The 27012-nt window shown below is 36.2% G+C and overlaps 1 protein-coding gene across 1 annotated transcript in view; it reads left to right on the top strand.

Moving 5' to 3' along the window:
- The window catches only part of LOC143680156 (olfactory receptor 10X1-like), a 29454-nt gene extending 5177 nt beyond the window's left edge, over window positions 1-24277 (top strand). The window contains exon 2 of the mRNA XM_077156769.1: window positions 23277-24277. Coding sequence (XP_077012884.1) covers window positions 23277-24277 — 1001 coding nt within the window. The remainder of the gene's footprint in view (window positions 1-23276) is intronic.
- The last annotated feature ends 2735 nt before the right edge of the window (window positions 24278-27012 follow it).

The raw sequence follows: 27012 nt of genomic DNA, 5'->3' as shown, positions 1-27012 counted from the left end.
AATTACCCAAAAAAATTGCTAAAAGAAATAACAATGACTTAAGTATATGGAAGAACATTCCATGCTCATGGATAGGAAGGATGGAATGTCATTGAGATATCAGTTCTACCCAAACTGATCTACAGATTCAAAGCAATGCCAATCAAAATCCCAACAACCTATTTAAAGACTTGAAAAAGCTGATTATCAAATTTATATGAAAGATAAGAGACATCCCCTCCTGCTCTGGCGGCTCTCCAACCACCACGGTGCCCTCTTCCGCCTTCACCGGCTCCTCCGCCACCAGCCTCGACAGCCTTGCCACCCTCACCTTTCTTCCTCCAGAACAGCTACTGGGGGAGTGGAGACAATACAGAGCAGCTCCCGGAGCCACGACGGAGATCAAAGGGACGGCGTACCCCATCCTGGAATGGCTGACTGTCTGGGAGAACCAGCTCCGGTGAGATCACTGAAGGGCATGGGTTTTCCTGGGCGGGACGGCAAGCGGCTGGAGTCCCTCCCTTCCTCCTTCCCAGGCCAGCTGGCAGAATTGGGCAGGCGGTCCCCTTGGGCCGCGGCGGCTGGTGCTCCCACCACGCGAGGCCCCCTGCACCAACTGAGAGAGTTGGGTCGAAAATCCCCAGACTGCGGAGAACGGTGACCAGGGGGTCCCTTCCAAACACGTGACTCCCCGGTCCAGCTGGGAACAGTGCACTCTCCCAGGCTGCACAGCTGGCGCCCTTCCGCCACGCTTGGCGCCCCGGGCCAACTAGGAAATTCGGTCGGGCGCTCTCCCGTGCTGCGGCGGCCGGTGACCCTCCCTGTGTTCGGACCCCCGGGCCAGCTGGCACTCTTCCAAGACGCTTTGGCTGCCAAACCTCCCCTACAGCGAGAGTTTTCCAGAGTTAAAGGACCCACAGCAACTTTTAATGGTGGAGCCTGTAGACAAATGTGTGCCATGAGCGTCACCTACTGGGCAGGATAAGAAAAACAGAACCCAGAGATTTCACAGAAAAATTTTTCAACCTGTGGGGTCCAACACCCAGGGAAATCTGACTAAATGCCCAGACACCAGCAGAAGATAATGGATCATGCTCAGAAAATTGAAAATATGGCCCAGTCAAAGGAACAAACCAATAGTTCAAATGAGATACAGGAGCTGAAACAACTAATGCTGAATATACGAACAGAAATGGAAAACCTCTTCAAAAACGAAATTGATAAATTGAGGGAGGACATGAAGAAGACATGGGCTGAACATAAAGAAGAAATAGAAAACTGAAAAAACAAATCACAGAGCTTATGAAAGTGAAGGATAAAGTAGAAAAGATGGAAAAAACAATGGATAACTACAATGATAGATTTAAAGAGACAGAAGATAGAATTAGTGATTTGGAGGATGGAACATCTGAATTCCAAAAACAAACAGAAACTATCGGGAAAAGAATGGAAAAATTCGAACAGGGTATCAGGGAACTCAAGGACAATATGAACCACACAAATATATGTGTTGTGGGTGTTCCAGAAGGAGAAGAGAAGGGAAAAGGAGGAGAAAAACTAATGGAAGAAATTATCACTGAAAATTTCCCAACTCTTATGAAAGACCTAAAATTATAGATCTAAGAAGTGCAGTGCACCCAAAAGAGGTTAGACCCAAATAGGCATTCCCCAAGACACTTATTAGTTAGAATGTCAGAGGTCAAAGAGAAAGAGAGGATCTTGAAAGCAGCAAGAGAAAAACAATCCATCACATACAAGGGAAACCCAATTAGATTATGTGTAGATTTCTCAGCAGAAACCATGGAAGCTAGAAGACAGTGGGATGATATATTTAAGTTACTAAAAGAGAAAAACTGCCAACCAAGACTCCTATATCCAGCAAAATTATCCTTCAAAAATGAGGGAGAAATTAAAACATTCTCAGACAAAAAGTCACTGAGAGAATTTGTGACCAAGAGACCAGCTCTGCAAGAAATACTAAAGGGAGCATTAGAGTCAGATACAAAAAGACAGAAGAGAGAGACATGGAGAAGAGTGTAGAAAGAAGGAAAGTCAGATATGATATATATAATATAAAAGGCAAAATGGTAGAGGAAAATATTATCCAAATAGTAATAACTCTAAATGTTAATGGACTGAATTCCCCAATCAAAAGACATAGACTGGCAGAATGGATTAAAAAACAGGATCCTTCTATATGCTGTCTACAGGAAACACATCTTAGACCCAAAGATAAACATAGGTTGAAAGTGAAAAGTTGGGAAAAGATATTTCATGCAAATAACAACCAGAAAAGAGCAGGAGTGGTTATACTAATATCCAACAAATTAGACTTCAAATGTAAAACAGTTAAAAAAGACAAAGAAGGACACTACTAAGAAAAGGAACAATTAAACAAGAAGACATAACAATCATAAATATTTACGCACCGAACCAGAATGCCCCAAAATACGTGAGGAATACACTGCAAACACTGAAAAGGGAAATAGACACATATACCACAATAGTTGGAGACTTCAATTCACCACTCTCATCAATGGACAGAACATCTAGACAGAGGATCAATAAAGAAATAGAGAATCTGAATATTACTATAAATGAGCTAGACTTAACAGACATTTATAGGACATTACATCCCACAACAGCAGGATACACCTTTTTCTCAAGTGCTCATGGATCATTCTCAAAGATAGACCATATGCTGGGTCACAAAGCAAGTCTTAACAAATTTAAAAAGATTGAAATCATACACAACACTTTCTCAGATCATAAAGGAATGAAGTTGGAAATCAATAATAGATGGAGTGCCAGAAAATTCACAAATACATGGAGGCTCAACAACACTCTCTTAAACAACAAGTGGGTCAAAGAAGAAATTGCAAGAGAAATTAGTAAATACCTCGAGACGAATGAAAATGAAAACACAACATATCAAAACTTATGGGACGCAGCAAAGGCAGTGCTAAGAGGGAAATTTATTGCCCTAAATGCCTATATCAGAAAAGAAGAAAAGGCAAAAATGCAGGAATTAACTGTCCACTTGGAAGAACTGGAGAAAGAACAGCAAACTAATCCCAAAGCAAGCAAAAGGAAAGAAATAACAAAGGTTAGAGCAGAAATAAATGAAATTGAAAACATGAAAACAATAGAGAAAATCAATAAGACCAGAAGTTGGTTCTATGAGAAAATCAATAAGATTGATGGGCCCTTAGCAAGATTGACAAAAAGAAGAAGAGAGAGGATGCAAATAAATAAGATCAGAAATGGAAGAGGAGACGTAACTACTGACCTCACAGAAATAAAGGAGGTAATAACAGGATACGATGAATAACTTTACACTAATAAATACAACAATTTAGAGGAAATGGACGGGTTCCTGGAAAGACATGAACAACCAACTTTGACTCAAGAAGAAATAGATGACCTCAACAAACCAATCACAAGAAAAGAGATTGAATTAGTCATTCAAAAGCTCCCTAAAAAGAAAAGTCCAGGACCAGACAGCTTCACATGTGAATTCTATCAAACATTCCAGAAAGAATTAGTACCAACTCTCCTCAAACTCTTCAAAATAATCGAAGTGGAGGGAAAACTACCTAATTCATTCTATGAAGCCAACGTAACTCTCATACCAAAACCAGGCAAAGATATTACAAAAAAAGAAAACTACAGACCAATCTCTCTAATGAATATAGATGCAAAAATCCTCAATAAAATTCTAGCAAATCGTATCCAACAACACATTAAAAGAATTATACATCATGACCAAGTAGGATTCATCCCAGGTATGCAAGGATGGTTCAACATAAGAAAATCAATTAATGTAATACACCACATCAACAAATCAAAGCAGAAAAATCACATGATCATCTCAATTGATGCAGAGAAGGCATTTGACAAGATTCAACATCCTCTCCTGTTGAAAACACTTCAAAAGATAGGAATACAAGGGAACTTCCTTAAAATGATAGAGGGAATATATGAAAAACCCACAGCTAATATCATGCTCAATGGGGAAAATTTGAAAACTTTCCCCCTAAGATCAGGAACAAGACAAGGATGTCCACTATCACCACTATTATTCAACATTGTGTTGGAGGTTCTAGCCAGAGCAATTAGACAAGAAAAAGAAATACAAGGCATCAAAATTGGAAAGGAAGAAGTAAAACTATCACTGTTTGCAGACGATATGATACTATACGTCGAAAACCCGGAAAAATCCACAACAAAACTACTAGAGCTAATAAATGAGTACAGCAAAGTAGCAGGCTACAAGATCAACATTCAAAAATCTGTAGCTTTTCTATACACTAGTAATGAACAAGCTGAGGGGGAAATCAAGAAACGAATCCCATTTACAATCACAACTAAAAGAATAAAATACCTAGGAATAAATTTAACCAAAGAGACAAAAAACCTATATAAAGAAAACTACAAAAAACTGCTAAAAGAAATCACAGAAGACCTAAATAGATGGAAGGGCATACCATGTTCATGGATTGGAAGACTAAATATAATTAAGATGTTTATCCTACCTAAACTGATCTACAGATTCAATGCAATACCAATCAAAATCCCAACAACTTATTTTTCAGAAATAGAAAAACCAATAAGCAAATTTATCTGGAAGGGCAGTTGCCCCAAATTGCTAACAACATCTTGAGGAAAAAAAACGAAGCTGGAGGTCTCGCGATGCCGGACTTTAAGGCATATTATGAAGCCACAGTGGTCAAAACAGCATGGTATTGGCATAAAGATAGATATATCGAGCAATGGAATCAAATAGAGTGTTCAGATATAGACCCTCTCATCTATGGACATTTGACCTTTGATAAGGCAGTCAAGCCAATTCACCTGGGACAGAACAGTCTCTTCAATAAATGGTGCCTAGAGAACTGGATATCCATATGTAAAAGAATGAAAGAAGACCCGCATCTCACACCTTATACAAAAGTCAACTCAAAATGGATCAAAGATCTAAACATTAGGTCTAAGACCATAAAACAGTTAGAGGAAAATGTAGGGAGATATCTTATGAATCTTACAACTGGAGGTGGTTTTATGGACCTTAAACCTAAAGCAAGAGCACTGAAGAAGGAAATAAATAAATGGGAACTCCTCAAAATTAAACACTTTTGTGCATCAAAGAACTTCATCAAGAAAGTAGAAAGACAGCCTGCACAATGGGAAATAATATTTGGAAATGACATATCAGATAAAGGTCTAGTATCCAGAATATATAAAGAGATTGTTCAACTCAACAACAAAAAGACAGCCAACCCAATTACAAAATGGGAAAAAGACTTGAACAGACACCTACCAGCAGAGGAAATACGGATGGCCAAGAGGCACATGAAGAGATGCTCAATGTCCCTGGCCATTAGAGAAATGCAAATCAAAACCACAATGAGATATCATCTCACACCCACCAGAATGGCCATTATCAACAAAACAGAAAATGACAAGTGCTGGAGAGGATGCGGATAAAGAGGCACACTTATCCACTGTTGGTGGGAATGTCAAAGGGTGCAACCACTGTGGAAGGCAGTTTGGCGGTTCCTCAAAAAGCTGAATATAAAATTGCCATACGACCCAGCAATACCATTGCTAGGTATCTACTCAAAGGACTTAAGGGCAAAGACACAAACGGACATTTGCACACCAATGTTTATAGCAGCGTTATTTACAATTGCAAAGAGATGGAAACAGCCAAAATGTCCATCAACAGAAGAATGGCTATATAAACTGTGGTATATACATACGATGGAATATTATGCAGCTTTAAGACAAGATAAACTTATGAAGCATGTAATAACATGGATGGACCTAGAGAATATTATGCTGAGTGAGTCCAGCCAAAAACTAAAGGACAAACACTGTATGGTCCCACTGATGTGCATGGACATTCGAGAATAAACTTGAAATATGTCATTGGTAACAGAGTCCAGCAGGAGTTAGAAACAAGGTAAGATAATGGATAATTGGAGCGGAAGGGATACAGACTGTGCAACAAGACTAGATACAAAACTCAAAAATGGACAGCACAATAATACCTAACTGTAAAGTAATCATGTTAAAACACTGAATGAAGCTGCATCTGAGCTATAGGGTTTTTTTTTACTATTATTACTACTTTTATTTCTTTTCTCTATATTAACATTTTATATCTTTTTCTGTTGTTTTGCTAGTTCCTCTAAACCAATGCAAATGTACTAAGAAACGATGATCATGCATCTATGTGATGATGTTAAGAATTACTGAGTGCATATGTAGAACGGTATGATTTCTAAATGTTGTGTTAATTTCTTTTTTTTTTTCTGTCTTCCGTTAATAAAAAAATAAAAATAAAAAAAATAAAAAATAAAATGATTGCTTTTTTTGTAGGGCAGGCCAAAGTGCCTCAGTAGGCAGAGTTCTCGCCTGCCATGCTGGAGACCTGGGTTTGATTCCCAGTGCCTGCCCATGCAAAAAAAAAAAAAAAAAAAAGACTGCTTTTTGCTTTCTTTGCTTTGTATATATGTTACATTTTACAAAAAAAAAGTGTTTTTAAAAATATATTATTTGATAAGGATTCCTGAGTAAAATTATAATAAGGGTATATAATAACTATATGAATCCAAGAATACATGTTAGAAAAGGCTTATATCTGCGAACTTAGGGTCTGTCTGTTGCAAGTGAAAGAATTCTATCCTTAAGACAGTACACACATGTGCTGGTTTGAAAGGAAGCATGCCCCCTAAGAAAAGTCATGTTTTATTAAAAATCCCATTTCATAAAGATAGAATAATCTCTATTCAATACTGTATGTTTGAAACTGTGATTGGATCATCTCCCTGGTTGATGTGATTTAGTCAAGAATGGTTGTTAAACTGGATTAAGGGACGACATGTCTCCACCCATTTGGGTAGGTCTTGATTAGTTTCTGAAGTCCTATAAAAGAGGAAATATTTTGGAAAATGAGTCAGAGAGAGCAGAGAATGATGCAGCACCACAAAGCAGGGAGTCCACCAGCCAGACCTTTGGAGATGAAGAAGGAAAACACCTCCTGGGGAGCTTCATGAAACAGGAAGCCAGGAGAGGAAGCTAGCAGAAGATGCCATGTTTGCCATGTGCCTTCTCACTTGAGAGAGAAACCCTGAACTTCATCGGCCTTCTTGAACCAACGTATCTTTTCCTGGATGCCTTAGATTGGACATTTGTATAAACTTGCTTTAATTGTAACATTTTCTCAGCCTCAGAACTGTAAACTAGCATCTCATTAAATTCCCCTTTTTAAAAGCCAAAAAACAAACAAACAAAAAAGATAAGAGACATTGAGTAGCTACAGATATCCTAAGAAAAGAAGAGTGAAGTGGGAGGATTGTCATTTTCCGACTTTAAAGCTTACTTTAATGCCATAGTAGTCAAAACAGGATGGTATTGGCACAAAGATAAGAAGCTTTGACCAACAGAATAGAGTCGAGAGTGCAGATAGACCACCAAATTTATGGACATTTAATCTTTGATAAGGACCCAAAATCCACTAAACTGGATAGAATAGTCTTTTTCAATAAATGTGCATGAAAGAATCAGCTCAGTAGCCAAAAGAATGAAATAGGACACCTACATTACACTCCATACAAAAATTCATTCAAAATGGATTAAAGACTTATATGGAAGAGCCAGTACCATAAAACTTTTAGAACAAAATGCAGGGAAACATCTTCAAAATCTAGTAATAGCAGGTAGCTTCTTAAATTTTACATTAAAAGCACAAGCAGCAAAAGAGAAAATAGACAAATGGGAGCTCCTTAAGATCAAGAACTTTTGTGCCTTAAATGACTTTGTTAAAAAGCTGAAAAAGTAACCAATCAATGGGAGAAAATATTTGGAAACCATATATCGGATAAAGGCTTGATATCCTGTGTACATAAGGAAATTATACAGCTCAACAACAAAAGAACAAACAACCCAATTATAAAATGAGCAGAGGATATGAATAAACACTTTTCTGAAGAGCAAATACAGATGAGTAAAAAGCACATGAAGAGATGCCCATTTTCTTTAGTTATAAAGGAAATGCAAATTAAGATGACAATGAGATATCACCTCACACCTATAAGAATGGCCACTATTAAAAAAATAGACAACTACAAATCTTTGAAAGAATGTAAAGAAGTAGGAACACATGCACAGTTGGTGGGAATGTACAATCATGCACAAGATACTTTGGTGATTCCTCAGAAATCTAAATATTGAGTTGCCCTATGAACTGGCAATACCAATACTCAGTTTACACCCAGAAGAGGTGAAAGCAGTGACACAAACAGACATTTGCACACTGACGTTCGTAGCAGCACTATTCACAAGTGCCAAAAGATGGAAACAATCCAAATGCCCATCAACACGAGTGGATATACAAAATGTGATATTATACATATGATGGAGTATTATGCAGCAGTAAGATGAAATGATGTCCCAAATAGTATGACAACATGGATGAACCTTGAGGACATAATGCTGACTGAAATAAGTCAGTCACAAAAGGACAGATACTGTACAATTTTGTTATTATGAGTTCGGTAAGGCGATCACAGAAGTTGCACTATAGAATATAGCAGACCTAGAGGTACACAAAAACTAGAGGTGGAGCAAAGTCTACCCAAAAATCTTCAATCTAAAAATTCAAGGGACTGGATAGAAGTGAAGGAAACAATTAGTGGGTTACAGGTAACGCTGCCATATTGAAGGTGAATATAATTGAAAGGGGATGCATAATGTCAAGTATCTCAACGATTAAATTTACTATTATAAATAAGTTTTCACATGAACTATTTTAATGGTTCAATAGTGGACAAAAAGTCAATAATAGAAAGATATGGGGGAGAACTAGAGAAAAAATTGAATAAATCCCTGTTGTTTAAGCCAACCTACTGTGTGATATTTCTCACAGCATCTAAGAACTTAAGATTTATATATCACATAGATCTGTAAAAACACCACAATCAAAATATCAAATACATACATCAGAGCACAAAAGTTTTCCTGTTATCTCAACATAATCATCCTCTACTGGCCCTCCCTGAACTGTGACCTTGAGGCAACCACTAACCTGAAATAATCTCCATCCTTCTAATATAGTTTACAATTCTGAGGGTTGTATATAAATGGAGAAAGTTGAGTGACTTCTTTCTCCCAACATAATTATTCTGAGATTCATCCATGTTGTAGGTATCAAAATGTGTTCCATTATATTGCCTAGTACTGTTATATTGTATGCTAATCTAGTCGCTTGTTGGCGGACACTTGCAGTTCAAATGTTTGTGCTGTCATATGCTTTTATTTCTTGGGAGCATGCCTAACTGGGTTCATATGATAGGTGAATGTTAAGCTTCTGATGTTATTTGGAGAACATTGAGATTTTATAAAACAAAGATATCCCAAATACCATTCACCCAAACTTCCTGGGTGGTAATAACTTGTATAATTATGGTACAATATCACAGCAAAGAAGTTGACTGATAGCATTCATCGACCTTACTTAGTTTTCACCAGTTTTATACTGTTACATACTCTAGTGTCTTTGTGTTTTTTTCTATGCAATATGTCATGTGTCAATTCATGTGAATATCACCAGTCAAGAAAAATAAACATTTTAATCACCATAAATCCCTAGAATTATCCTTTTATAACTGCATACAATACTCTCCCTATTTTCAAAACATGTGGCACTGTGAATGTGTCATCCTGTCCATAATTTTGTAGTGTCAAAAATATTATGTAAATGAATCATTTTTGGATTGGCATTATTCACTCAATTCCCAGGAGATTCATCCAAATCAATAATTATTTTTTTATGATTACTGAAGTGTATTTAGTGATATGAATGTACCTTAAATAATTTAACCATTCATGTGTTGAGGAACATTAGAGTTATTTCCAGTTTTTGACTATTAGGAAGAAAATTGCCATGAACATTCATGTAATGGTTTCTGCAAATACTCAAATTTCAACTTCTTTGTGTATGAATTTAATTACCAGGTTGCAGGTTAAAGTTGAATGGCTTTTAAAGAAACTTCCAAACAATTTTCCAGAGTGGCTGTATCATTCTACATTCCCACCAGTAACATGTAAGTGATTCAGTTTCTCCATTTCCAAATCAGCATGTGGTGTTCTTTTGGATTATAGCTATTTTAATAGATGTGAAATGACAGCTCATTGTGGTTTTAATCTTCATGTCTAATAATGTTGCACATCTTTTCATGTGCTTATCTGTGACCTGAATATACTTTTTGGTGAAATAATTTGGCTCATTTCTAATTAGGTTATTCAGTTTTACAACGTTGATTTTTGTATGTAACTGAAACAGTATTCGTTTCTGGGATATACAGTTTACAAATATTATCTCCCAGCCTGTAGTTATTTTTTATTCCTCTTGCAATTTCCTTTTGCAGGTAAATGTTTTTAATTTTTGATGTGGTTCAATTTATTAATTTTTTCCTTTTATATATCATGCTTTTGATACCAACCCTAAGACCTCTGTAACTATTCCAAGTTCCTAAAAGAATTTTCTTCAATGTATTTTTCTAAAATATTTACTGTTTTACCCTTTACAATTAATTCTGTGATGCATTTTGAGTGAATTTTTGTATAAAGCTTAAGACTTAGGCCAAAGTTCTTTTTTGGTTTGTTTGTTTATTGTTTGTTTGGTCTAAATTTTTTAATTATTCCAGCACCATGTACTGAAAAGTCTGCCCTTCCCACATTGAATTTCTTTTGCACTTTGGTCAAAATCAGTTGGACATATTGTGTGGGTCTGTTTCTGTGTTTTCTATTCGGTTCCATTGATCTATATATATCTGTCCCTCATCCAATATCACACTGCCTGAATTACTGTAGCTATACAGTAAGCTTTAATATTATATAGAGTGGTTACTCACATTTTATTCTTCCTTTTTAAGATACTTTTATGTTTATAAGGACATATGCCTTTCCATATAAATTTTAGAATAAGCTTGTCTTTACAAAAATCTTGCTGAGATTTATTTCCTTTTTAATTAATTAATTTTAATTGTGGCAAAACATGCATAACAAAAATCTTTTTAACCAGGGCAGGCTGTGAAGTTGGCAGCTCTAATGAAGGGTCTAGATGAACTTCAAAAGAGAGGCTCACTGGCTGAAAAAGCAGTGAAAGAGTCTCTCTTCTCTGTTAAAAGCCTTAAACTGATTGGGATTATCTCCTTGTGGGAGATACACCTTAGCTGATCACAGATGTAATCGCCACAGATGCAAGCAACTGTCCGATGATTTAATACACCAATCACAAAGTATCCTTGCAGCAATGGTCGATCAGCGTTTGCCTGACCAGACTACTGGGCATAATCATTTGGCCAGCTGACACCAGAAGCCAACCATCACAACAGCCATCTTAGTGAGTATTGTGTTCCATTTTAGTTTTAATTTGCATTTCTCTAATGGCTAATGATGTTGAACATCTTTTCATATACTTATTGGGCTATTTGCATATTATGTTTGGGGAAATGTCTATTCAAATCCTTGGCCCATTTTTAATTTTTTTTTTCTTTTTTTTGTTGTGGAAGTTCTGCATATAAGGCTTTAACCTTACCAGATACATGATTCCAAATATTTTCTCCCATTCTGTAAGTTGTCTTTTCACTTTATTGCTAACATCCTTTGATGCACAAATTTTTAAATTTGAAGGAGTTACACTTATCTACTTTTTTTGGCACTTGTGCTTTTGGTGTAAAATCTAAAAGTCGATTGTCTACTCTAAAGTCCTGAAGATATTTCTTTATATTTTGCTGTAAGTGTTTGAAATGTTTTTGTTTTGTTCTGTTTTGTTTTTTCTATCCAATAAGTTTTGGCAACTTAAGAAAAGACTCTTGGTTTTCGGAGCTTTTTGGATTGTACATTGATTATTTGCATGTTGGCCTTTCCAACCTGTTGCCTAAGCTCAGGCACTCATCTTCTGCCTGGAACCCTCCTGATGATGCCCATTCCTCTAACAACACCCTTATCCAATCCCTCTTCCTGCAAAAATTATTATCCTGAATGTCCTGTTTCAAGCCCAAGCTAATACCACATTGTAGATGCAGTAAAGGATTCTATAAGGTTGGTTACTCAATCATTTCAGTTTCCTTTCCTACCCCTTCTCCCAGCCACCCTCGCTTGCTTCCTATTTCAGCCCAAACCCATTTTCATACATCTCTGTAGGTATGACTACCTTTTTCCCAAAACCATCTTTTCCCCAGCCTAGAAAACCTCCCACATTCACCCACAGCTCAAAATCTATATCCTTCAAGCGCCATTTCAAATGCCACCTTTTCCATGATTTCCTACTGATTGAAATAATTTCTTTTTCCTCTGCATTGCCATAAAGTTTTATTCTCCTCTTCTTTATTTTGGAATTCATTAATTTTATGTACTTCACTTCCTGAGGGAATCTGAATTATCCCCATTTGTCTATCCCACACAAGTGTTTGAGTGAATGCCAAGGAGGAAACTTTGTTTTTTTTTTTAATTTTTATTTTTTAATACAATTTTATTGAGCTACCCTTACACACCATACAAATCATCTGAAGTATACAATCACTGGCTCAAAGTATCATTAGTTAGTTGTGCATCCATCCTCATGTTCAATTTTAGAACATTTTCATTACTGCAGAAAGGAAATAGAAATAAAAAATAAAACCCAAATCTTCTCATTTCCCTATCCCCCCACCCCCACCCCACTGACCTATAGTATTCGTGTGATACATTTGTTAACAGTTAATGAAAGAATATTAAAATATTACTGTTAACCACAGTCCATAGTTTGCAATAGGTACATTTTTCCCCATGTATCCATCTATTATTTTTTTAACATTTGTTCTCCCTATTATTTATTTATTTTTAATCCCTATGTATTACTTATCTGTCCATACCATAGATAAAAGGAGCATCAGAACACAAGGTTTTCACAATCACACAGTCACATTGTGAAAGTTATACATTATACATTCATCTTCAAGAAATGTGCCTACTGGAATGGTTTCATCCATTTTGAATTTTTTTATATATGTTGAGAGGTAAGTACCCACAGTCATTCTTTTGCATGTGTAGTTTTAGTTGTCCAAACACATTTTGTTGAAATGAATGTTCCTCCCCCATAAAATGGACTTGATACCCTTGTTGAAAATCAACTGGACTCTCAGTTTTACTCCTTTGGCCATACAGACCAGCTCCCCTCTCATTTAATTATTGTAGCTTTGTAGAAAGTTTTGAAATTTGTTCTTTTCAAGATTGTCTTGGGTATTCTGGACACCTCACAATTTCATATGAATTTAACCATCAGCTTTTCCATTTCTGAAAACAAAAGCTGCTGGAATTTTGATAGAGAACATACTGAATTTTGTACATTACTATAAGCAAAATCACCATCTCAACAATACTAAGTCTTCCAATTCATGAAACAGGAGTTCTTTACTTCTATTTAGGTCTTCTTTAAATTCTTTTAGTAATCTCTTGTAGTTATCAGTCTTTCACTCCCTTGGTCAAATTTATTCCTAGGTTTTTATTTATTTAGAAACTATCACAAATGGAATCGCTTTCTTGATTGCCTCTTCATATTGTTTATTACTGGTTTATAGAAACCCAACTGACTTCCGCATGTTTGTCTTGTATCCTCCACCTTTGCTGAATGAATTTATTAGTTTTAATAGCTTTCTTGAGAATTCTTTGGGATTTTCTATATACAGGATTATGCCATCTGCAAATAGGGATACTTTGATCTCTTCCTTTCCAATTCGGATGCTTCTTGTTTCTCTCTCTTGCTGATTACTCTGGCTAGGTCTGCCTGTACAATGTTATTTGAATTAATTTTTGTATGTGGGTGCAGTAGACATTCTTGTTCTGTTCCTGATCTTTAGGGAAAAGCTTTCAGCCTCTCACCATTGAAAATGATATTTTCTGTTGTTTGCTTTTTTTCACCTAAATGTCCTTTATCATGTTGAGAAAGCTCCCTTATTTTCCTAAAATGAAAGGATGTTGGGTTCTGTCATAGGCCATTTCTGCATCACTTGAGATGGTCATGTAGTTCTTCCCCTCACTCTGTTAATATGATATGTTACATTGTGTGATTTCCTTATGATGTACCATCCTTGCTTTCCTGGAATAAACCCCACCTGGGGTTTATAATCCTTTTACTATACTGTTGGATTCAATTGGTTAGTATTTTATAGAGGATTTTTTGCATCCATAGTCATAAGTGAAATTGGTTTGTAATTCTCTTTCCTTGTGCTATCTTTATCCGGTTTTGGTGTCAGGATAATATTGGCCTCATAGAATGTTGTAGGAAGTAATCCCTCTTTTATTTTTTGGAAGATTTGAAAAGGATTGGTGTTAAATATTCTCAAAACATTTGGTATAATTCAGCAGTGAAACAGACTGATCTGTTGGGAGGTTTATGAGCATTGATTCAATAATTTTACTTCTTAGAGGTCTGTTGAAATTTTCTGTTTCTTCTTTTATAAGATTAGGTGATTTGTATGTTTCTAAGAATGTGTCTATTTCATGCGTTTCCTTATGTATAAACCTCCTTATTATAAATCTCCCTATTAAAATCCTTTTGATTTCTGTAAAGTCATTAGTAATATCCCTACTTTCATTCCTGGTTTTAGTTGCTTGCATCATTTCTCACTTTTTTTTTGTCAATCTGGTGAAAAGTTTGTCAATCGTTTAAAAAAAACAATTTTCAAGTTTTTAAAATATTTTCTCTATTGCTTTTTATTCTCTATTTCACTTATCTCTTCTCTAATCTTTATTACCTCTTTCCGTCTGCTCTTCTTGTTGTGGTTTCTTTAGGTGTGACCTTAGGTTATTGATTTATGGCCTTATTTTTTTATAGGCAACTAGAGCTATAAATTTCTCTCTGAGCAATGACTTTGCTATATTCCATGAGTTTTGGTATGTTGTGTTTTAGCTTTTGTTTATTCAAGATATTTCCTAATTTCCCTTCAATTTGTTCTTTGACTCAAGGGTCGATTAATAGTGTGTTGTTTAATTTCTACATATTTGTAAATTTTCCAGTTTTCCTTCTGTTACTCTATTTGATTTGTGGTCTAACATGGCCTATTCTGGAAAATGTTCTATGTACACTTGAGAAGACTATGTATAGTGCTCCTGTTGTGTTAAGTATTCTGTATATATCCATTTGGTCTAGTTGGTTAATAGATATTTTTCAAGTCTCTATCTCCTCACTGATCTTCTACTTAAATGCTCTATCAATTATAAAGAATAGTGTATTGAAGTTCCCAATTATTATTATACCAATTTTGGGGCTTTGTTGTGAGGTGCACATATGTTTATAATCATTCTATCTTCTTAGTGGACTAAGACTTTCATCAGTATACAGTATCCTTCTTTGTCTTTTGTAATCTTTTTTTACTTAAAGTCTATTTCTGAGAATAATATAGCTACTCTTGTGCTCTTTTGATTACTGTTTGCCTGGAATATAATTTTCCACAATTTTACTTTCAAACTCTTTGTGTCTCTGGGTCTAAAATGATCTCTTATAGATAGAATATAGATGAATCATGCTTACTCTTCCTATCTGCCAATCTCTGCCTTTAAATAGGGGAGTTTAATCCATTGGCATAAAAAGTAATAACTGATAAGAAAGACATTATTTTCTGCCATTGGACTATTTTTTCTGCATATCTGGTGTGTTTTTTTTTTTCCTTCGGTTACTCCACTGCAGCTTTTTTGTGTATTAGTTGCTTTTTGTTGTGAACTATTTTGATTCCCTTCTCTATCCTTTTCTCTAGAGTTTTCAGTTATTTTCTTACTGGTTACCTTTGTAAATACAATGAATATCTTAAACTAATAACAACCCAGTTTAGCTAGCATCCTCCTCGTTTCAGTAGTGTACAAACTCCTATATATTCCCATCATTTGCCCATTATATTGGCAAATTGGTTATTGTCTTAGATTTTGTCTTTTTACAGTCTTCCTGTTACCACAGATTTATAATGTCATTTTACCCATTTGCCTGTTAATTCACATGTGGATAAAAATCAGCTACAAATAAAAATCAAAATAATAGAAGACTTTATTTTACTGATGCAGTTACCTTTACCAATGGTTTTTTTTTTTTTTGTACATTTCACTATTGTTATACACTGTAGGCATTCCTAGATTATACCATCTCAATCCTTAACATCTATCCTTCTTTCTGATTTCATTTATGTCCCCAGCCCTCCTCCCTCTATCATTCACACATGTAGCTTCATTCAGTGTTTTAACATAATTATATTACACTTAGGTAGTATTGTGCTGTCCACACCAATGATTTTTATTATTTCTTATGGATTCAAGTACTGTCTAGTGTCCTTTTATTTCTGCATAAAATACTCATCTTAGAAATATTTGTAGGGGCAGATCTTGTGGTAATGAGCTCTATCCATGATGTTTATCTGTAAATGTCTTAACTTCTCCTTCATTTTTTAATAATAATTTTGGTGGGTATGTAATTCTCTCTTGAAGTTTTTTTTTTTTAAAGACTTTAAATATGCCATGTCATTGTCTTTTGGCTTCAATGGTTTCTGATGAGAAATATGGTATTACTCTTATTGGGGATTCCTTGTATACAACTGGTTGTTTGTCTCTTGCTCTTTTCAAAATACTTCCTTTATCTTTGTATTTTGGCAATTTTGCTATAATGTATCTTGGTGTAGATCTCTTACTCTACCTTGCTTGGAGTTCACTGAGGTTTTTTGATGTGCATATTCATGCCTTCATCAGACTGGGAAAGTTTTCAGCCATTATTTCTTCAACTACTTTCTCTGCCCCTTTCTCTCCTTCTTGTCCTTCTGGGACTCCAATATCGTGTATTTTGGCAGCCTTCATGGTGTTCCCCAAGACCATTAGATTCCCTTCATTTCTCTTCATTTTTTTCCTGCTCCTCACAGTGGATAATTTCTATTGTCTAATCTTCATGTTCACTGGTTCTTTTTTCCACCTGTTCAAATCTGTGGTTAAATCCATCTAATGAGTTTTTCATTTCAATTACTGTACTTTGCAGGTCCAAAATTTGTTTTGTTCCTTATTATGGTTTCCAACTATTTATTTTGTTCAATGTTTTCCTAATTTCTTTGTGTAGGAATTTCTTTAGCTTATTGGAGTTATTTAAGATGGTTTATTTTAAATCCTTGGTATATTCAAAGTATGAGTTTTCTCAGGAAATATTTCTAGCTAATTTTTTTTCCTGTGACTGGGCCATCATTTCCTTTTTCTTGGTATGTGTTGTAACTTTTTGTTGAGGAGTGGACAGTGTGAATATTATGATGTTGTGACTCTCATGCTCTAGTTCTCCCATTCCTCTAGGATTGGAGGATTCATTGTGGTTGAAGCCTGGAGCTGTCAACATGAGACTTTTCTTAATTTTTTGCTCCCAAATGGAGAATGGAAAGTGTCAAATGAAGAAAAATGATAAGTATTGCTCTAAGGATCATCTGCCATTTTTCCTTGTAGGGGGTTGGAACAATGGCTGCTATTAGAGCTGACCCTGCAGTGATCTGAAGTAGCTGATCCAAAGCAGTGATCAGTGATCGGACTACAAACTGGAAATCCACTTCTTATAGCTCACTCTGGGACTGAAGTGCTACACAATAATCTTAGACTGTACTTTCCATTTTTGCCTGCCATGTGGATGAGAGATAAGGATGATTGCCACCACACAGAGGATGAAATTCAATTATATTTCCCACAATTTACCAGCTTCTTCCTCCAGCTTTTCCCTGGATGCTGCATCAGTGGTCCATTAGACAGAGTTCCAAAATGGTTTATTCAACAGCTCCTGCCAGGTCATCTTTGTTTTGATGGAGGGACTGATGCGTAGAGCTTCATACCCTGCTATCCCTTCCTGATTGGATTTTCTTAGGAATCAGAATAAGCCTGTAGGTAAAATTAAGGGTATTTATATTTTCTTTTTCTAAATTCTTCAGTTAAGGAATTTAAATTATTTTATGTGAACTTTTCTCTTTCCTAATGTTATCAATCAGTGCTATAAATGACCTCAACTGTGACCCAAAGATATTCATATGTTGAAATTTCATTTTCATGCAGATTTATATGTATTATTGAGACTAACTTTGAGACTTCTTCTTTGACCTATGTATATTTAGCAGTGTTAGTTAATTTTCATATTTAAAATTTTTTCTGATCTCTTTTGTTATTGCTTTTGAATTGAGCCTATTATTATTATTGAACATACTCCATATGGTTTCAATTTCTTTTAAGTAGCTGAGATTTGCTTTATAAGCTAGGATATTATTTACATTGGTGCATGATCCATGTACACTAAAAAAACAAGGTATATTCTCCAATTCTGTTTTGTAAGGTTGTCTATAAATGTTATGATATCAATTATATCCTATTGAATAAGGATTTTGTTCAATTGTTCTATATCTTTGTTAATTTTCTGTAAGTAGGCCTATTGCTGCTGATAGTGGGGAATTGAAGTCCCTATCTATAAAAATGGATCTTTCTGTGTTCTCTTTCAGCTCTATCAGTTCTTGTTTCATGTATTTTAAGACCCTGTTGTTTGATGCATAGACATTAGGAGTATTATATCATCTTGGTTGATTGATTCCTTCATTATTATGTTATAGTTTTCTTTGTATCTAGTGATTTTCTTTGCTATGAAGTCTGCTTTTTCTTATCGTAATATAACCACGTCTTATCTTGAAAATTTTTAATGTTACTTTGTTTTAGTTTACTAGAGCTGCCAGAATGCAAATATACCAGAAATGGGATGGCTTTTAAAAAGGGAATAGATTAAGTTACAAGTTTACAGTCCTAAAGTCATAAAAATGTCCAAACTAAAGCATCTAGAGAAAGGAACCTTGACTCAAGAAAGGCCAATGTGTGTCCCATGGGAAGGTATATGGCTGGCATCTGCTGGTCCTGGCTCCTAGTTCTGTTGCTTCCGGCTTCTGATGCCCGAGGTTTCCTCTCTAAGCAACTGTGGGCCTCACTTCATTCCTCTGGGACACAGCTCTGGGTTCTGGTTTGCTTAGCATCTCATGGCAAGGCACATCTGCTGGGCTTTGTATCTCCAAACATTCATTTCTAGGCATCTGCTGTCTCTGTCAACAGTCCAAGCATCTCTAAATGTCTGTGTCATGTCAGCTCTGAAGCAACTGTGTTTTCTCCAAAATGTCTCCCCCTTTAAAAGACCTCAGTAAACTAATCAAGACCCAACTTGAATGGGTGGAGTCACATCTCCATCTAACAAAAAAGCCGCACCCACGATCAATTGTATCACATCTCTATAGAAGTAATCCAATCAAACGTCACACCCGCAATTGTGTGAGTCAATCTCTTTGGAATCAATCCAATGTTTCCCCCCACTATATTGAATCAGGATTAAAAGAAACATAGCTGTCCCTTAAGACTGGATCAAAGAAAAGAACATGGTTTTTCTGAGGTACACAATACTTTCAAACTAGCACAGTTACCATGATACATCTCCTAACCCTTATATATATATGTGTGTGTGTGTGTGTGTGTGTGTGTATGTTTTGCATTCAAGCTATTTTGTCGTGATTACACTGAGTTTCTTGTTGTGTATAGTTACGTCAAGTTTTTTATTTACTCTGCCAATTACTATCTCTTTACTGATACACTTAGACTTTCTACATTTAATATAATTATTGATATGTTAGTGCTTAAATGTGTCATTTTATTATTTATTTTCTGTTCAGTTCCTATTTCTCAGTACTCTAATTTTTGTTGTTGCCTTCCTGAAAGAGTTTCTTTCACATATTTTGGATAGCATCTCATTTTATTGATACTCATTTAGAGTATATATTTTATCTTTCTGCTTACCATATGTATTTCAATATTCATATGTAACTTGTTACAGCCTACTGATATAGACATTTTGTTACTTTACGTGAACTATTGAAAATTCACTTTCATTTAGACATCTTTGCCACTTTTAAACAATAATGATCTCAACTGCTTTCTTTATGTACATTTAGTACCACAACACTAGTTGTCACAATTTTTTGTTCAAAATTCAAAATGTGAGTTAAGAAATTCACAAGAAGAGAAGTCTATTATATGTAACCCAGTGTTTACCTATAACATTGTTACATTATCACTGCCATAACAAAAGTTATGAAGTAGCCTGTAGTTTTATTTATGGGCAACATAACTCTGAAAGTTTGAAATCCCCAAAGATTCCTGGAATGGTTTTAGAAGTCACATGTTCCTTAGAGCCCTGCATCAAATGAGAACAAATTACAAACTTCGGTGAGAAAGTTCTCTTCTCCCTCTGAAGAGAAGGAAAGAGAAATCCCATAGGGTCTCATAACCAGAGGCAAACCTCTAGAGCTGAGTAACATCAAGCCCTGATGACAAAAAAAAAAAGACAATAAATCTAAACTGTTACTAGGAATTGCGATAAACCGTTGTTATTTAGTGAGCGGTAGGGCCTAATCACAGCACTTATGGCCCAGACTCACAAATCATGCCATAGAACTCTAGAGCCATAGAAAACTGAAGCTTGTATAAACTCAGAACTTTTTTCTCACTTTCCTGCTGGGGAAACTCAGGTGCACAAAATTTAGGAACTTTCTCACTGTCACTAAACTAATGGAAAAAAACCTAAGAATTCAGACTTTTAGTCCCGTGCTTTCATAGCAAGTCAATCTTACCTCGTTTGACTGGAGAATGAAGCATGCTTCTAACAAATTGAAGACTGTATTTTGGAAAAATATAACCATGACAGTGAAGTGGCTTTGGATCCCTGACAAAATACACAAGGTAGGAAGATATTCTAAACGATCTGGGTGCCTTCTATTCATAATAAGTTGTTGTTACACAAAAAAGTATAATTGGATTAATAATACATACTTTCTTCAAATCAAATCCTCATCTCTTTGATGTTTGTGAGTGTGCATTTTTTTAAGTATGACACATTTGGTTATAAAGGACAGCTTTAGAGATAGTGGAGGGTGGTTAGGTGTAACCCCTCCATACACACACAAAACACATGAGAAGAAAGTGGGATTCTGACATTTGCACTCAACTGCTGATTATTTAAGTATAACTGGTTATTTAAATATAATTAAGGAAGAAAACTGTATAAGTAAAAAAACTTTTTCAAATTTGTATTGCCAGATCTTTGGATTTCCCAAATCTTTCATTATTTTAATACTGGCTATGAAATTCCATCAGAACTGTGTTTGAGGGGATAGTGCAGGTTCTGTGAAATCAGACTCTTCTGCAGGTAGTATGCTAGCAAAAGGTAGAGATTGTACTGAGGAGACAAAGTCCTAGTTCTCACTTTAACAATATATTCTTTTACTTCCCTTTCAGGGTAGTTAGTTAATATTTCAGTTCTAGAAGCCACATAAAATCTTTCTTATAGAATGTTTGTGGAGAGTCAAGAAATCTTTTAAGATTTTGTGTGTGATGGGAGGAATTTTTCACAATGGCAGGAGAAAAGGGATAAGCAAGAGGGAAGTGTATGGAGCCCTAGTTTTTTCAAGAGGTAGAGGATCTCATCTGAAACAGTCTAGGATGGCAGGAGAAGGCTAATTGTAGCAGAAAGGGGAGCAATAATGTGCAAGTGTGGATTTAAATATGAAAGAGACATGCTAAAAGTTCTCATGGGGATGTTCAACATTGTCCCCCAAACATACACTTAGACAAAAGGGCAGAGAATTACTTTACTCTTCTCATTGGGGGGATGATTATTCACACATAGGTAGGTATGGAAACCTTGAGAGGGAAATTAGAAAAGAGATGGGTTGATACAAAAAGAAAAATTAGGTCAGAAGTATTTGGATATTAATCAGGATCTCACCTATCAGATCTAAGAAGCCAAAATATTCTAAGTGGACTTATGAAGTAAAGCCCATATACATTTTGAATTATTCATGAAACCATTTATAACTTAGAGCATTTCCTCCCTTCTGCTTCTGGCTCCCAGCGAGAGCTAGATTCAGCTGTGGGGATGCTTAATTTCAGCCAGAACCCAAACTAATTAGAGTGCAAAAGCTATCGATCTCTAACACCCAAGTATCACATGCTCTGCAGTGCTGAATAACAAAGTAAAATACAAATAGTTTATAGAGTAAGCATTATTTTTTATGATTACCTCATCCACCCAATATTTATTGGGCATTTTTACCTTCTTCCAGTACTATGCATTGCTGCACTGGGAAACAGAAATATCTGACACCATAGTCTCTTTCTTCAAGGAGAAAACTTTAACAAATAGAAAGACTATAAGACTAAAGTCAAAGCAGTGTGGTACTAGTTTCAAATATAATTATCTTATTTCTAAAATAAGTAAAACAATCAAAGATAGTCTACATACTTCTTGGCAGTCCTATGCAATTCTCAGTCATGCTGTGAAACACAAAATTAACAAACATTTGAAAAACTATGGCAAAAATGTAGAAAAGTATTCATACAAGTTATTTAATATCTTGGCATGTGAGGCAGTGAACAACAGCTCAATGTCATATGTGCCTGATTGAATGTGTTAAACATAAGAACAAGGAATAGAGTAATTGTATAAGCCATAAAATGATGAAGATTAAATCAGATGTAGAATTTTTGAAGCACTCAGTTTATAGTACAATGAGCTTGGAATTGAAAAAATGTGCAAAATGTCAATTGCTGTCTTCACTATGCTTGCATAAATGTGCTGGTGACATCATCCACACACCCTAATCGGTATTAGTTCTGAGCTTGCAGAGGTATTATATTATTCTTCCTAACTCTGAAAGTAGAAGTAATGGAGTGCATTCTTCTTTACATTCCTTTAATATTTCAGGAACTTAATGTCTTCTCTCAGAAAAGTAGTGGCTTTGGGCAGCTCCAACAATTGTAATCCTTTGTCCCAACTGAGTATTAAAATGACTAAGAAATTAACACTGAACATCACCCAAACTGTGCTCTGTGGGAAAGTTGCTGTGTTGAATCCCGACTCCATAGTTTTCCAGTGTTCAGGAACTGAGATATATCTGGCTTACTTAATGTAACAGAATCTCATTTATCTAGACCTCAACTCAGATATATTTCCTATATTGTATAATAATTAGCCAAAAAATCATTTAAAATATTGTCCAGAAGAGGCCTTCATGATATATATTCGGTGATTAGTAATTGGTTGCTGAATAAACAAATGAATGAGAAAAGATGTGACCTATATAAACATGATGCTTTGTGAAACTAAATGAAAAAAAAAAAAAAACAAGCCTGGTATTTGGACATTCGTTTCTCTTGTCTTATTCGAACAGCAATTGGTGATTTTATAACTCTAGAAATACTCATCTGTTGTTTCTTTCAGATTTCAGACATTCAAACAATATGGATCAACCGGACAATCCTGAAGGAATTCATCCTTGTTGGCTTCTCTGTTTATCCAGATATACAGACATTCATCTTTGTGGTCTTCCTTTGCCTCTACCTTTTCACCCTCATGGGTAATGTGGCCATCATGGGTCTAACTTGGGTGGACAGAGCCCTCCACACCCCTATGTACCTCTTTCTCAGCGCACTCTCATTCTCTGAGACCTGCTACACTGTGACCATCATTCCCAAGATGCTGGCAGATCTTCTGGCCAAGGACAGAAGCATTTCAGTTGTAGGCTGTGGCTTGCAGATGTGTTTCTTCTTGGGACTTGGTGGCACCAACTGTGTCATTCTCACGTTGATGGGGTATGATCGGTTCCTGGCCATCTGCAACCCTCTTAGGTATCCTTTGTTCATGACAAATATGGTATGTGGACAGCTTGTGGCCTCTGCTTGGGCTGCAGGCTTCTTTGTCTCTCTGGTAGAGACTTCACTGATATTCAGAGGTTTTTTCTGTAACCCTAACCTTGTGAAACACTTTTTATGCCATATGCGGGCAGTTGTGAAGTTGTCCTGTCTAGACAGTGACTTCACAAAACTCATTGTAACAGTGATCTCAGTGTCAGGTTTGCTGGGTACCTTTATGCTCATCATCCTCACTTACATCTTCATTCTTTCCACTGTCCTCAGGATCCCTTCAGCTGAGGGCAAGCGGAAGGCCTTTTCCACCTGTGCCTCTCACCTCACAGTGGTCATCATCCATTTTGGTTTTGCATCTATTGTTTATCTGAAGCCAGAAGCCTCGGGAGGAGATGACACACTCATAGCTATCCCTTACACTGTCCTTACCCCTTTCCTCAGCCCTCTCATTTTCACCCTCAGGAATAAGGACATGAAGAATGCTCTCAGAAAGATGCTGGGAAAGGTTGTTGTTTTAGATAAATAATCATTGTTTGATAATGCTGGTTTAATAGATGCTGGATGTCCCCAGAACCAGTGTGGCATATACTCTATGACTTCTGGGAAAGCCTACACCATTTTACTTTTACCAGACGTTCAATGTGCGGATACAAGTGACTGAGTCTGGGACCCCAGCCAACACAAGCATTTCCTTAGCATGTTAAGGAAGTAGTCCAAAACTTCTACTTTCCACTGTCAGGAGAATAGTATCCCTGCTGTCATTCCCGTTATGAAGTGTATAGAGAGTGTAAATTTTTAAAAAAGACAAAAATAAATAAATAAATAAATAAATAAATAAATAAATAAATAAACAAAGGAGAATGTCGGGTGCATGGGATATTTTGAGTATTCTTTTCTACTTTTATTTTTATATTTATTCTCATTTTTACAGTTTTTGGAGGATTGAAAATGTCCCAGAACCTGTTAAAATGATGGATACACAATTTATGATGATACTGTGAAGCACTGATTGTACAACAACAACAACAAAAGATGTCATCAGGGCAATACTTTCTTCCCTGTTCTGGAGCTGACTGCTGGTGATCCTTGCTCCTCAGTTTGTCATATGCCAAGGCAAACTGAAGTATTTCCATGTCTCTCCTGTCTCTTTTAGGTTTGGTCAGTGTTCAATATCCTGATGCTCTCTCTATGGCTCTCTCTCTATGTCTGAATTTCATTCTGCTTATAAAGTTTGTTGTTTTGAAACTGATATGTAACTCAGAAAAGGCCATCTTCTTTTAATCCATCTTTGTGGAGGCAGACCTACTGTGGGTCAGATCTTTTGATGAGGTTGTTTCCATGGAGATGTGACCAACCCAATTCAAGGTGGGTTTTAATCCTTTATTGGAGTTCTTTAAAAGAGCTTATAGAGAAAGAGAGAGCTCAGAGAAGTTGATGCAGAAATGCCGTGGGAGAAATAATCAAGGATCAACATGTAGAAGCCCAGAGACATTTTGGAGGGAAGGAACAGTAGACATTGCCATGTGGTTTCCCATGTGATGGAGGAAACTTGCATATCAGCAGACATTCCTCAGATAAGACATCTTACTCTTGACTTAGACATTTTCATGGCCTTAGAACTATAAATTTGAAAACTAATAAATCCATATTGAAAAAAAAATTTCTGGTATATTTTAGTGCAGCAGCTGTAGCAAACATAAATAAAAGATTCCACTATTAGTTTTAAGACTCATCCCAGTTGAGATGGGCCAACCTTAAGTAAAGTAATCTCATGAAAAGTTCCTGCTCATAATGGATTCACACCCTCAAGAATAAATTAAGTATAGGAACATTTTTTTCTGGGATACATATTACTCCAAAAGACCACACTCCATCATATGACCACCAAAAGGACATGTTCTTCCTAAATCCAAAGCAGTCATTCTTTCCTTGTATCTCAAAAGCCTTAAGGCATTTTAGTAACAATGCTATGTGCAAAGTCTCATCAAAATCAGTTGTGGGGATGGTTATTTCTGGGGCACAATTCCCCTCAGTCTGTGGGTTGTGAAACCTAGACATCAAGTTATCTGCCTCTGACATAATGGAAGGGCACACTTGGGATAAACATTTCCATTCCCATAGAGAGATATTGGAAGGAAAATAGGGGTCATGGGTCCCATACAATTCTAAAACACAACAGATCAAACTCCATTCAATTGCAAAGTCTAAGAATCAATTTTGAATTGGCAGTTTGTTCTTTGGGCCTGTTGGAATGGCAGGCCCACCCCCTCCAAGCACTTTTTCAGTGGATGTGCTCTCCCCAAACACTGGGGTGAAAGTTGTATCCTGTCCAAGTACACAATGGGTGACCACTGACTCTGTAAACCATGGGGCACAGTCCCCACCCTATATGAGCACTAGGGTGGCAGAACTCTCCTTGACCACCACGGTGGAAGGCCCACACTCATCAAGCACCAGGCCAGACTTGCCTTTTCCACACAAATGAATGGTCTTGCTCTCTTGGCCCAAAGAGATCTCTTCAGTCTAGTCCTTGGCTTCCATGGTTCTTAGAGTCATTCTCCATTTAATTTATCCCTTCCCTGACCCTTTCAGTCCAGATTGGAAATGTTTCCACTCATGCAAATATCACAAAAAAAAACTGGTTGGCTCTGCATGCAATTCACAGGGGTCCAAACCATCAATTTCTGGAATCTTTGTGCCCAGGAATTCATTTCTCAACTCATGCCTTTCCTCTTTTATTTCACTATATATTCTTTAGGGAGAAACCAGGCTGCACTTTCCACACATAGCTTGGAAATTTTCTTGGTTTAATACCCATGCTCATTGCTTTCAAATTCTGCCTTCCATCCAATATCAGAACTCAATTTTGCCAAGTTCTCTGCCACTTTACAACTAGGGTCACCTTTCCTCAAGTTTCTGATAACATATTCATCATTTCCTTAGAAGGCCTCATCAAAAGAACTGTAGTGTCTATATTTCCACATTCACTTCAAAGAAATTTATGCTTTTTCTATCAAGTATATCACAATTCTTCCAGGGTCTACCCATTGCCCAATTTCAAAACCATGTCCATATTTTTGGTTTTTACAATACCAGAGTGCTACTTTGCTGGTAACAAAATCTGTAGTTTCCTGAGTGGTCAGAGGAAATATTATGAAATAGGTTAAGCAAGAGAAATTTATTATCTCAAAGTTTTGAGGCCAAAAGAAATTCCAAATCAAGGCATCACCAAATAGTTGTTTTCTTCCTGAAGACTGACAT

Source organism: Tamandua tetradactyla, chromosome 4 (assembly GCF_023851605.1).
Source record: "Tamandua tetradactyla isolate mTamTet1 chromosome 4, mTamTet1.pri, whole genome shotgun sequence".
Taxonomy (NCBI): domain Eukaryota; kingdom Metazoa; phylum Chordata; class Mammalia; order Pilosa; family Myrmecophagidae; genus Tamandua; species Tamandua tetradactyla.
The sequence above is the reverse complement of the archived record's forward strand: the minus strand, read 5'-3'. Positions and strand labels throughout refer to the sequence as shown.